Genomic DNA, 14,038 nt, shown 5'->3' with positions numbered 1-14,038 from the left:
AACAATGGACTTAAGCATAGCAACGATTGTGAGGATGGCACAGGACCAGGCAGTGTTGCGTTCTGTTGTGCATAGGGTTGCTATGAGTCAGAACCGACTCGAGGGCACCTAACAACAACAACAACAACTTAAATGAACTCGATTTCTTATTTAAACTATGTTTAACTATTAAATTAAACCAACTTGTTGATTTACTATGGTAATAACATTCACATAAAACATCACACTGCGTACGTAAATTTCTCTATGGCGTCATTAAATGCACTCACCTTGTTGGCCACTGCATTTACATTGGGCCTTGCATCATAGATGGTGAGTTTAGAAATTTGTCTATTAGTCTCCCTGATAACATCAAGATACTTCTCATCGTCTTTATTCCGTTTACCACTCATACCGACCAGAGGCTGACTGCAACGTACAATGACCGTCTTGTTTTCTGGATGAATCCATGACAGCACCTACGGTTAGTTCAGACATTTTTAGCTATCGAGAAACCAACTCTCAAGAAAACAATTACAACTATAAAAAGTAAAGCACTAAAAATCACAATGAAGTGAATCTAATTTTGTGAAATGGAATACTTCTTCACCTGCAATTTCACTGTGTGTGCACCCAGAAACACACATTTATTTGTTATCATTAGTAATTTTTTTTGTCCTTTAGGTGAGCGTTTACAGCTCAAGTTAATTTCCCATACAAAAATTTATACCCATATTGTTATTGCAGCATTAGTTGCAATCCCCACAATGTGAGAGCACGCTCCCCCTTTCTACCCCGGGTTCCCTGTGTCCATTCGACCAGTTCCTGTCCCTTCCTGCCTTCTCATCCTGCTTTTGGACAGGAGCTGCCCGTTTGGTCTTGTACATCTGACTGAACTAAGAAGCACACATTCCTCATGTGTATTAGTTTTTGTTTTATAGTCCAGTCTAATCTTTGTCTGAAGAGTGGGCTTCGGGAATGGTTTGAGTTCTGGGTTAACAGTGCGTCCGGGGGCCAGGATTTCCGGGGTTCCTCCAGGCTCTGTCAGACCATTAAGTCTGGTCTTTTTACATGAATATGAGTTCTGCACCCCACTTTTCTCCTGCTCTGTCCGGGACTCTCTGTTGTGTTCCCTGTCAGGGTGGTCATTGGTGGTAGCCGGGCATCATCTAATTGTTAGAAACACACATTTAACAACTATCACTACTCAGAAACAATTAGAGTAACAATCGCTTTACTGTTTATTCTTTTCTTAATTAGCACCACATCTAATCAAATGAAATGCTTACCTAAAAAATAAGTTATATCACCTAAAAGAAACCGAAAGCTTCTGATATGATTGTAATTCCCTAGCTTGCACTAGACTTGTTATCATGTAGAAAACAGCTTTAACAAGAAGCGAGAAGCAAAGGAAATCATCTCTGGTACAATACGTTTCACTTGACACCAATTCACGTCTACAGGTCATTTTTCCAACAGCCTCAATTCTAGAACATAACACAGTGAGGGTGGGGGAAGCAGATCTCAGAACAGAGAAGAGAGCTGTCAGAGTCGTATAATGAGGCTTAGATACCTGACTCATAGGACAACTCATCAAGCCGTTACTAGGACTCAATTCTTTCTAATTTTATATACAAGACTAACACATCTGATGCCTGACTTCCCAGCTCTGCCTTGCCCCTACCCTTGAACCCCAGGCATTAACACACAACCTCTTCAGAAGCTTCCCGTTGGTCTTGCGTCAATGGGGGAGAATAACGTTATCTTATAGGGCTGCTGTGAGGACTGAATGAAGAAAGCTCGTACAGGGCCTACCACAGTGCAGGGCACAAACCTGCGGTGCACACTGGCTCGCACCAGCTTGCAGAAGCAGGTCCAGTGGCCAGTGAAGTTAGATAACAAAGATGAAAAAATAGTTATAAGACACAACAAGTATAACCGTTTGGGCCCACTTAATATACCACCAAATAGTGCTGTAGTCTTGGAACTCACCCCTTATGATGGCAAATGACAAAAACTGATGTTTATAGTAATGACATGGGTGATTGAGGAAAGATTATATGATACTTAGAAGACTCATTACTCAAGCAAATATCTGAGTCCATGATAGAGACCACTGTCGCCCTCGACATAGAGTCAAAAGGCTCAGAACTGGGAAGCCTTGGGAAAGGCACTTCCCCTTCCGAAACCTCCATTTTCTAATCTGCAAAATGGAGCTGAGGTCTGCCTAGCCTAACTCCTATGGCCCTTGTATCAAGAGAGATACAAGACAGGAGATGAGTTTTCAAAGAGCAAATTGCTACACGTACATGAGATTTATTATTTAATAAAGACCCTCATCAAGTATTACATTTAAATAAGGCCATATGCACAAAACTGCCCTTTCCCAATGCCTTCCCTTCTTCCGGCCCTCTTCTCACTGCCCGGGAAGATTCAACACCGGAATCATGATGCCACGTTAGGGAATGCTACTTTTCCGAGTTGTTTCACCCCTTCATTTCTTTTTCTTTTGGGATGCCTACTACCTGGGTAAAAAGATGTTTTGTTGCTGTTGTTGTTTTGTTTTATTTCTTGTATATCTGAACAGGTGTAAATAATGCTAATTTCCAAGTTCAACTGCATTTTACATCATCAACTACTAGGAGTGCTTTTAAAGCGTATGGTACTGTAGTATATGATTCTTATTAAAGTTACTATCTAGAAGCCATAAATAATTAAGGATATACACAAAGATTTAGCCACAAAAAGATGTTGATCATGGCACTCTTTATAAAAGCAAAAGATGAAACAGAACCTAGATGTCTTGTAATAGAAAATGGATTACACGAATCATGGTAGACCCATGCACTGGCATATGAGTAGATCATAGTTGTCAATGTAGAAAGTCGTTTACAAGATATTGCTACGTAGAAAAATAGATCACGAGACACATATTATAGAATAGCTTCATTTTCTTTCAAATAAAATGCATATATGCATTGAAGGAAGTCTGGAAGGAAATACACAGAAATGTTAACAGTGATTCTCACTAGGTGGCAGACTTCCTTTGGTCTGTTAGTGTTTTCTAAAACGAACATGGATTCCTTGTATGTTAAAGACTTTCATAAAATTAAGACAAACTTGTTTGAGAACAAAGGAATATGCATCCATTATTGGGACTATTAATGTATGTGGGTCATTTCATTACCCAATGATACTTTATGACAGCTTATATTTTATCTACATACAAAATAACAATTAAGATCTCTTTCTTATCAACATTTTTTGTGTTTTTATAGAGACTTTTAAAAAAGAACTGAACATCAAATCGTAATGATTTTATGTTATTGGTGACATAATTAAAGGCACATACATTTTCTGGGTTTAAGCAAACCTTTGAGATGAATAGCCAAGTGTTAGGTGACCAGAAGGCATATTGGAAAGAGCATATTATCATTCTAAATATTATCTAATGACAGGTCATCTGTAAAGACACAGAGGTAACGGCTACCTTAGTATTTGTAGGCAAAATAAATGCAAAGTCAGAAGGATCTGTAAGAGAGCTAAGCTAAGTAATAAGCAGTTAAGAATCCCCTTTGCTCTACAGTGGGCTCATTCTTTCCAAAGAATGTGGACTTCTGGATCAAGATGGCAGACTGAGTACAGTGGATTGGGTATGTTTGTTTCATTTCCTTTCCCTCCCCTAATCCCATGAAGTTCTCTCTCTCTGAACACGTGCTCGCTCTCGCTCTCTCACACACACACAGATTTGATACAGTACATAATCGATAAATATAAATTGAATGACTGAATGAATGAAACTGATCCACTCTACCCTAGCCCAGTTCTCCTTGTGGGCAGGCATGTATTAGCAAGACAGCTGGCCAGGGTCAGCGTGCAGTCTGGGGCTATGGTACAGAAAAGCATGTTCCAGCAGAGCACAAAAGGACTGAACTTATAACCTTGGCTTCATCAGCACTGTGTTCTAACAAAATAATCTCAGGAACACACTTTCAAGTACAATGGATATCCTGAAGATATGAGCAGACACTAACAATTAGAGAAGCAAGTGAAATTTAAAAGTTGCAATTTCATACTAGGCTAGACATTGACAAAAGCTTCAAACAAAAATCCTTTGAAGGACAAGAAAGTCTAGGCTTGAAGTTAAAGGTGAGGTGACGTTAAATCTTAGTATCTTCAACCTTTGCTTTTAAAAATTCCTAATTTGGGAAAGAAAGTACTTATGACAAATTCTGAAAATAAACAGACGGGGAAAAAAAACCATCTCTAAATTTTTAATCAGTGAAAATTATGTCGACAGAGTAGACAGTCTGACATATACTTAGATATGTAAGGACCCAGTGAGAACTTCATGAGCTAGGTTCAGTGATACTGAAGTACACTGTCAGGAGGCATCCGCCCTCCACTCCAGTTTGCTACTGGAATGCAGGCAGCTCACAAATGTGACCAGGATGAGCTAATCCTGATAACCGGGAGCAAACGGAAAAGCCTGTACTTAACACTTCTCTAACCTCAGGCATCGTGTTGTTTCAAGCCTGATTCGTCTGACGTTTACTGAGAGCCTCCTGAGATAGTATGTCAGGTATTGTGCTACAAAGACAAAACCGACAAAGACCCCGTCCTTCCGTCCATCCAGGTAGCACCTGGTCTACACATCACAGCATCACTGTCACCCTCTCTTGCCTAAGGGTCACTTGTGTTCACTCTCTGCCCTTGATCGTGAGCTTGCCTTGCTTCTCTTCCCATTTGGCGTGGTGCTTTGCACTCAGAAGGCACTTGATAATTATCTGTTGGACTGAAATTCCAAGGGTGCCTCTCTGATTACTTGATCACTGTCATTGGGTGGTAGAAGGCACTCTTTGAGATAAATGTTAATTGTGGTACTCACTGGGATTCGATTCCGGGATCGAAAAGTGGCAACTCTCCTGAGATCATCATCTGAGGCACGATACGGAACCACCAAAAGGGCGGGGTAAGTGTCACAGAGTTCATAGCACTTATTAATAAAAGTTACTCTCCAATCGTGATTGGGCAAACCCTGCAGGAGAGAAGGAAGTCCAAGTCAGTACTGCACGCCTTCACCTCTTGATTTGGCCTTTGAGCCTATCTTCACCGTTCTCTCTAGCGGTATTGCGCATGCCTCGCTGACCACAGGGTGGTGACGGCCTACCAGTTTATCACAACTGATCATAAGGGAGCCAAAACAATCGAGACAACAGGACACAAGACAAAACATCGATGGTTTCCACAATTCTAAACTATCTTTTGTAAATACAGATTCTCTTGAATTTGAGATCTTCCTTTATTTCATGTCAAAATATTCTTTACCACTTGTATAATACAGCTGACTCCAAGTTCACCCCCACCCCCATTCCAAAGAAAAGTAAATCGCGTAATCTTCATCTTCATCTAATTGAGGGTAGAAAAGAGATCGGGCAACTTCCTCTCTCTACTCAAAACCGAGTGAACGCTTCCATCTGCTCCCAAATAGAAAGAGGCGAAGCTCATGAAGAAAGTCACAGAGGGGAAGTAGGGAAAGCCCCTCTGGGGAGGCTCATTTCGCCACCTCCTATGAGTCTTTTAAATAAAGCTGCTTGGAATTGATGATCGCCCTACAGGTTGGGTGAGAAATACAGTCGTCTGCATTCTAAGCCGGCTGCTAGTGTGACAGGGAGACAAGGAAGACAGCTCCCATCCTCCCATCTACCCACAAAATTGTATCTAGTATGGACAGGAGCCAGAGGTGGTGGAATATTCTCTCCCCATACTCACGAGTACACAAATAACACACACGCAAGTGAGCTATGTGGGTGTTTACTTTGGGGACAGACATTTTACCTTTTCTTTAGGTCTGGCCCTATAGACCACGGACCAACGGACCAAACAGATGTTGAGTCTGATGCTGAGTCCAATTAGAGAGTTATAAGTCCCACCAGAAAGTTACAAGAAAAAAAGATTGAATATAAAGGCAGTCTAGAACAGAATACCTTCAACAGTTCATATGTGCATGCAGTCTTAAAATCAAGAACTGTTTTGTTTCAAGCTAGAAGCTCTGAACTTAAAAAAAAAGTCTTAATACTGTCGATAACACTCCGAAAATCAGGTAAAAATATTTTAATATATAATGCTACAGAGCTCTCCAAAACATGTGTAACGTTTTAATGTTCCTTCTTCCACCTCAACAGCTGGTCCAGAAAAGAGGTCATTAAAATGGGAGGCAGACACAGCCTTTGAAAGCTTAATAATCTAAATTGGATTTATGGCAGCAATAGGACATACTGTTTTATGCATGTGTTCTAGAGCTAAGCTCCCCACCCAAATTCCAGAGTGTCAAATGTGCCAATGAACACACAAACCATGGATCAAGACTGAAAAAGGGAAATCAGTCCAGGGTCTTGGCGGTAGAGGTGGTGGCTAGAAGGTTCTTCTCAAGTCTAGGGTTCTGTAATTTTACTTTAGATCCTCTGCTTTTTCATACAAAGCAACTGGGCTTGATTTGATTCTCAAAGCTCATTCGACTACATTTTCCAATAGTTTTAAGAGTTTTGCAGAAAGAGAATGATGAAAACTTCCATCATGAAACTCCCAGCTGTCCTACAGATTTGGTTATACCAGAGGTCAAGTTATGGCTCTGGTTATGTAACAAGCATTGGATCTTCTTTACAAAAAGGTTACAAGAGACCTTGTCTGTGAACAGCACACTATATCAAGCCTCCTGTTTTACTATAGAAAATAAACATGCATGTAGGTGAAGTTTACATAACAGAGCAGTAAAGGCAATAATAATATATGCTCATCAAACCTTTCTTAGAAAAGAAATCATTACAGGAAAAAAATCTAATTCATTTGAATCTTTAAAACAGGAGTGAACAGAATTGAAATCTAATTTCCAGTAATAAACTCCTAAATATACAAATAAACAGCAACATCAACTCCTAAAAAGGTACAGAAGTTTGACTTTTCCTAGACCATAACTATTTGATTCATTTCATAAATAGTGTATAACTGAGGTTCTTTATATAGGGGAAGGAAATAGAATTTAGCCATCTAGCCTTCGATGTAGCTTGAATATGGCTATGGAATGAATTTATAAATTGCACAGTAATATAGTAATTACTATTGATAGATAGAATAAGCCATATTACACAAAATGTGAATACTGCTGCCATTAAAAAGGATATTTACCAAGAGCACGACTGATAATATATCGTCATGATACATGTTTGTGATCTACTACATACCTAGCAACTTACCTGCCGTCTGTATTCTTCAACTGGATTATAAACCGTCCATCCATCCACATTAAACTTTTCTTCATTTAAAAATGCAAATAATGGCTAGAAGAAAAAAAAACACACACACACAAACAAATAAATAAAGTTCAATGTAAAGTAACCAAGAGTCTACTAACAGTATATCTTATGATTTTTCACAAAATAAATTTTATCAGATTTGCTGACCATGAAATCACAACCCAAACTAAGACTTTAACAGAGAAACAACTGTGGAAAATTCAGATCCTGCCTACACTAACTTTTATCTTGCAAAATAATTAGATACTCTTGAAACTTCACATTTCTACGGCTCAAACACCTCCTTCAGTTTGTTACTTCAAATGGTGCTCCACAAAGATCAGATTTCCAGACTGGAAAAATGCCTGTCAATTTTAAAGAGTATTTGCATTATGTTGTCTTTTTCTTTAAAAACTAAGGTTTCCATTTGGCTCAATTTTAAGCAAGTACTCTAAAGGCAAAAGATCAGGTAAAAGCCACTAAAAAAATGAAGGGAAGAAAAGAAAATTCAGAAATGATTCTTAGTGCAACTGTCTCAAAAGGGAACAATGAAATGTTTATTAAAAAAAAAAGAGAGGACACTAGGCAAACTCTTAATTAGCTATCCTTTCTAGATTTCGACTCGATGCCCTGGTCTTGTCTCTGGCTCTCCAGGACCCCCTCTGAACTCCAGACTTGGATAGCAAGTGCCCACTCCCCCAACCCCCACCCAGGCTGCCTAATATTGGCATCTTGAGAACTCTGAAATTAACTTCTCCAAAGCCAAACTCTTGATTTCCCCTGACCAATCCTGCTCCTCCCACAGTCTAACCCATTTCAGTAAAGACAACTCCAACCTTCTAGTTGATTACGCCAAAACTTTGGAGTCATCCTCATCACCTCATTGCTACCACCCTAGTCCAGGCCTCCACCATCTCTCACTTGGATTATTTCGAGAACCTCCTGCTTTCATCTTTGTGTCCCTAAAGTCAGACTAATACTGTCACAATATAAATCAGATAAAGTCATTTCCCTGCCCCAAATCTTCCTGTGGCTTTCCATCTCGCTTGGAGTAAAAGCTGAAGTCCTTCCAGTGACCTATGTGGCAGTTTGCCATCTGGTCATCTCCTCCACCACGTCTCTGCTCTTCCGCTTTCTCACTCCACTCCAGCCACACTGGCCTCCCATACCACTCCCCAAGTGCACCAAGCACACGCCCATCTCAGGGCCTTTGCACCCTATTCCATCTACCTGGAATGCTTTCCCCTTGTGGCTTCCTCCTCACTCCTTTCCGGTCTCTGCTCAAATATAACCAAAATCAATGAATCCATCCCTGAAACCCTACAGAAAAACAACACTCTCCCCCCACAATAACACCCCTATTCCCCTCCCCGTTTTACCCCCATCATTTCTGACCATTTGACATACTATACGTTTACTTGTTTGTTTACTTTTGGATCCCCACTGTCTCCTCCCCCTAGACTATGGGATCCATGAGGCAGACACTTGTTTTGCTCACATCCTATGTCCCCAGCAACTAGAACAATAACTGGCCCATAGTAGGCAGAACCCATATTTCTTGACCCGATGAAACTGTGAAGCCCATACAGCCCCTGCACAGCCTCTTTTTCTAGAAGCACTGTGTCTGGGCAATTTTCCTTCAAGTATCTTCCTCTCTACCCATTTTCCTTCTGTTATCAGCTACTTTGAATACTAGTGTTCTCTTCCCTACATTACAACAGATTTCTGGAAAAGCATTACTTAGCACCAGCAGTTGTCTGCATTTGAATGGCAAGAGGTTTAAGGTGAAAACTGATTGAGAACATGTTCTCCAGACTGTCTTTTTGAATTTTCCAAAGCATGAGGCACGCTCAGCTGGCCTCAACTCTGGCAGCGCTAGGCCTTAGTGCTTTGTATTCCATGATGCATGGCACACTGACCTAGCTGAGCAACTGGCTGAGGCTTTAGCCTAACACTGAATCCACAGCCATGCTTAATTATTCACTACCACTTGGGAAAATAAGCAATTCCTATTAAGTGAAGTATAACTTAAAGACAGACAACTTTTGGTAAAAATAGCAGTCAAACGTATGGTGCACTTCTTCATCCATAAACAGAAGCTATGGGACATATCTAAGCATTTCCTTGATGATGTAGAATCATTCTGAATATTTGGCAAAAGTAAATACTCAGTACAGCTGAATTCTGTGGGCTGTTGACATAGTTCTAGATGCAGTAAGTTTGTTGACTAGGGCTTCAAACTGGTTCTTCCTGGTTCAATCATGGCTGAGGAAGCAACATTGGAACGGACTTGAATTTTTAAAATTTGGGTGAATCAGTACCATAACCATAATGGAAGAAATTACAGGTTGAAGCCCTGCTAGAAACTTAATCTCCCTCTTAGAAAACAAGGGCAGCGTACGCGTTGCATAGCAACCAAATCTCTTGCCTGTTGGATTTTACATAGAGATGTAAACAGTGGTACCCCACTCAAAGATGGCAGCCAGCTGTGCAGCTTTGAATGTGTGTCACTCTCCTCAGTCCTGCCAATAATCCAATCTCATGCAGCAAGCTCCTGAAAGGGCTCACTATGCCTCTTCTAAGTCTCCCATCCAGTGCTTCGACCCGTAATTTTTCCTGTGCTGGTTATGGTTCTGGATTACCCAAATTGTAAAAATTCAAGTCTCCTCCGGTTTCGCTTCATCGGCCATGACTGAATCGGTTCGAAACCATTAAAAGCCCTGTTTGAGATATAGGGCTATGCTGGCACTAACTTTAGAAGAAAATCTAGAATTCGCTTAAGTTCGATTTCAACATGGTATTTGTTTTGTTATTTGCATCCTTCCCATGAAGTTCAAGTGAATAATACGTAGTTGTATGAGCTTTGGGCAGTGTAATATGGTGACCCTTTAAAAACAATGAATAAAATGGCTAAATCAAAAGCCCAGATAAACCTTTCTTTCCAGAAAATCCATCATGTGCATTAATACTATCAATGCCCTTTGACTTGCTAGCAGCATTTTCAATGTTTAACTTCTTATTTCTCAATCACTAATGTTGAAAGCAACTCCTTTTCTGCTTCAAATGTTATCTTGTATCTTATATTAAAATTACTGGTGAGTGTAATATAAGTTTATAAAATTATTATCATCAGAAGATGAAAGCTATGTGGCCATGACCCACACCGAAAGTATCTCCATGATTTTCTTAATATATTTAAGAGAACTCTAAACACCAGCAACATTAAAAAAAATGTTGTCATTAACATGAGAATGAGATAATGTCCCCATAGTAGCTATGTATCAGGTGGCCTTTCCCATGACATCTCTTCTATAGTACCACTTCACATCCTGAATGATGCCCAGGTACATACAATGAGTCAATAAACTAGAAACACGCCTAGGAGAACTCTATGATGGAAACAGACAGCTCCCAACTAACTCTTGATGCTAAGAGCTGGGCTTGAACCTCAACTATTTTGGGAAAATTATGAATCACACAATGGCCAAATGTTCCTAGTCATGAAATACATAGCAGTGCATCTAGTATTTTCATTAGAGCTTTATGTAGAAAGGACCAGGGGCTTAAACCTATATTCTAGGCATTCACATATATTTGCTTACAATTACAGGGAAACATTTTCTTTTAAAGAATTACTTGTTGGCATTTACGTTACATTTTTTCTTTAAAAAACTAAGGTTTTCCATATACTACTTGGCTCAAGCTGAAGCAAACACTCCAAAAGAATCAATGCTAATATTTGGTAAGGTTGAATGTACCAGGACTTACTTTCCAGATATTTAAATTTTTACTTTTCTTTCCCTAAAGAATCAGATATGAGAACAAAGCAAGAATTTTAAAATACAAGCTCTCAATAAAGTAACATAAAGGTGGGTTATTACAAAACTAAGCATTAAAGCAGAGGTAATAAAATCCATTCACCTGTACCTCATTATTAAAAAGTGCAAGAATCTCTACAAGTGGCCACTTGTTATAAGCCTAATTAAAGCTCTTGTCTGAAAACTGTTGAAACCTAAGGCAAATGGGCTACATGTCCTGAGATTTTTAACTGTCATTTCTCTCCTCTCTCGGCAACACATTTTTAAAAGTCTTTGAGTTTGGCAGTACTTTCTTAGGTAGGCTGACATTTTCAACAATTATTTCGGAATATAACCTGGGGTCAATTTTGACCCTTTATGTGGGAAATGGAACTCAGATGGGGAGAACCGGTCTGAGAGAATTTTCCATTATGACGATCGAACAGGAATTCATGTTTGTTAAATAGGTATAATAGAGTCCAGTCCACAAACCCCTCTGAGCACCAATTTCATTTCATTGTGATGAAAAAGCACAAGAATGATTCAGCCCCATAGAGCAAAGCCTGAGAATAGAGAAGCTATTTTGCCAAATGTTAGCTTTATCGGTTGATGATTCAGTAAGCCCTACATGCTTTCTTCCTAACCAGGGCTCTGCTACAGAATCGGGGGTAGGATAGGGGGATTAAGGGGCCTGGGTAGAGGCGGGGATGGCACTTTTCCAACATGCTAGCCAGTGTGTGTCCCCTCCTCACCCCTCCTGAACCAAAGTCTGTAGGGAGTGATCACCCCAGTCCTAGAAGAGACACGTGGAATATACTAGAACCCGTAGGAATCTAGTCTAAGGGTTCTGTGTGGTCAAGCTATTTGGGGGACTGCTTGACTTTTTTTTAAAAACTGATTTTGATATAATTATAGATTCATAGGAAGTCGCCAGCCTCCCCCAATGTTAACATTTTGCATAACCTCAGTATAACATCTAAACCAGGAAACTGACATTAGACGATATTCACTCTCAATGACCAGCCCTGGCTCCCTCAAGTGAGCTGGTATCCTTTGATTTTGCTCTATATTAGTATTTAGGTAGAGTCCCTGGGTAGTGCAAATGGTTAATGCACTCAGCTGCTAACCAAAAGGGTGGAGGTTTGAGTCCATCCAGAGGCGGCTTGGATGAAAGGCCTGGCTATCTACTTCTGAAAAATCAGCCATGGAAACCCGACGGAGCACATAGGTCAGAATCAACTTGGCAACTAGCTTTAGCACTTGGGCATTTCGTCAATTCGGATTCCTACTAAAATCAAGAGATACCACGCATTGAGACTTCAAAACAGCAATCATGTGCATTTTTTCCCAGGTTAAAAATAGCACAATGTAACATCTGAAAAATGGTAAAGGACAAAGTTGAGATGGAAAATCTAGGATTTCACACTAGGAATAGAAACAGCTCTGACAAAGGGAATAGAACTTGTCACTTTAATTTAACTGCATCTACCATTGTTGTGGGAAACCCTGGTGGTGTAGTGAGTGCTTAAGTACTACGGCTGCCAATCAAAAGGTCGGCAGTTTGAATCCACCAGCCACTCCTTGGAAACTCCATGGGGCAGTTCTACTCTGTCCTATAGGGTTGCTATGAGTTGGAATCCACTTGATGGCAATGGGTCTGTTTTGTTTTGTTTTTACCATTGTTGTGTCTTATGGGGGAAAATATCCAAATGACAACAGCATTTAGCTTTCACTTAATTAGCCACTATTTTAAAACGGTGCCTATAGAAAGATTCCCTGATTTGCTTAAAGCATCTAGATTGGATTCTTTTTACTTAGCAGAGTCTATAAATGTGGAGTGAGTCTTGGGTGTCCTCCATTGAGGAGGCAGGGCTGCCCCCAACCAACTTAGGAGTCTGAGACCCAGGAGGCTTTGTGCAGGCAGCCTCCTTCCAGGGACTGGCCGTGTCCTGTCTCCAAACTGGAGTTTGGAGATTCAGACTTCTAAAGATTAGTTATCATTCAAGTGGGGATGGTTAAAGAAGAAAAGCCTGTTCACAGCATTCTGGCTAACAAACTACTAAGCTATTTAGATTTCAAAGTGCTTTCAAAGGATGTGCACCAGGTCTAGCCCAGTCACCGTCACCAGGCAATGGCACAGTCTTTAGACGGATGCCATTTTTAGGAAGATCAGATCCTTTTTATGGAGCAAACATATCTACATCTCTGACTACCTAAGCTTAAAGACTTAGGGAGCCACTATCTGCTTCTTTCCTGATAGAATTTTGCAATGTTTGAACAGGAATTTAAATGAGAAGAGAATTTTTTTTCCTAATTTGATTCCTGAACTTGAAGACATTCACCTTTTAAAAAGCTTCCATCTACCTTTTAAGGGTGCAGCAACATAAAATTGCCTCGTTTTCATCTTTTAGAGTACACTTAAGGCACAAGACTCCTTCATATAAGGAAAAAAAATGTTTTATTAAAGTTGGAGGGGAAAAAAAGCCTAAACATTTTTAAAGAAGAACCATAAGAGGTACTGAATTTGGCAAATTTTATAATTCTAAGTGTCACGGTTTGAATTATGTCCCCCCAAAAATGTGTGTATCAATTTGGCTAGGCCATGATTCCTGGTACTGTGTAATTTTCCTGTATATTGTAAACCTGCCTCTATGATGTTAATGAGGGAGGATGGGTGGCAGTTGTGTTAGTAAGGCAAGACCTGATCTACAAGACTGGATTGTGTCCTGAGGCAATCTCTTGAGATATAAAAGACAGAAGAGAGCAGTGAGACAGGGGGACCTCATACATCAAGAAAGCAGTGCCGGAAGCAGAGCGTGTCCTTTGGACTGGGGTCCCTGTGCCAAGAAGCTCCTAGTCCAGGGGAACATTGATGAAAAGGCTGACAGAGAGAAAAAGCCTTCCCCTGGAGTTGACACCCTGAATTTGGACTTTTAGCCTACTTTAACTGTGAGGAAATAAACTTCTCTT

At 40.2% G+C, this 14,038-nt stretch overlaps 1 protein-coding gene across 4 annotated transcripts in view; it reads right to left on the bottom strand.

Moving 5' to 3' along the window:
* MTM1 (myotubularin 1) overlaps nt 1-14,038 on the bottom strand; it is a 119,991-nt gene that overhangs the window by 23,346 nt on the left and 82,607 nt on the right. For all 4 annotated transcript variants that reach the window (XM_004390714.1, XM_023725505.1, XM_023725506.1 and 1 more), the window contains 3 exons: nt 7,233-7,316; nt 4,868-5,017; nt 270-458 (listed from right to left, as the gene is read on the bottom strand). In XM_004390714.1, coding sequence (XP_004390771.1) covers nt 270-458; nt 4,868-5,017; nt 7,233-7,316 — 423 coding nt within the window. The remainder of the gene's footprint in view (nt 1-269; nt 459-4,867; nt 5,018-7,232; nt 7,317-14,038) is intronic.

Source organism: Trichechus manatus, unplaced genomic scaffold (genome assembly GCF_000243295.1).
Source record: "Trichechus manatus latirostris isolate Lorelei unplaced genomic scaffold, TriManLat1.0 scaffold00323, whole genome shotgun sequence".
NCBI classification, from domain to species: Eukaryota; Metazoa; Chordata; class Mammalia; order Sirenia; family Trichechidae; genus Trichechus; species Trichechus manatus.
This window is presented reverse-complemented; position numbering and strand designations above follow the sequence as displayed.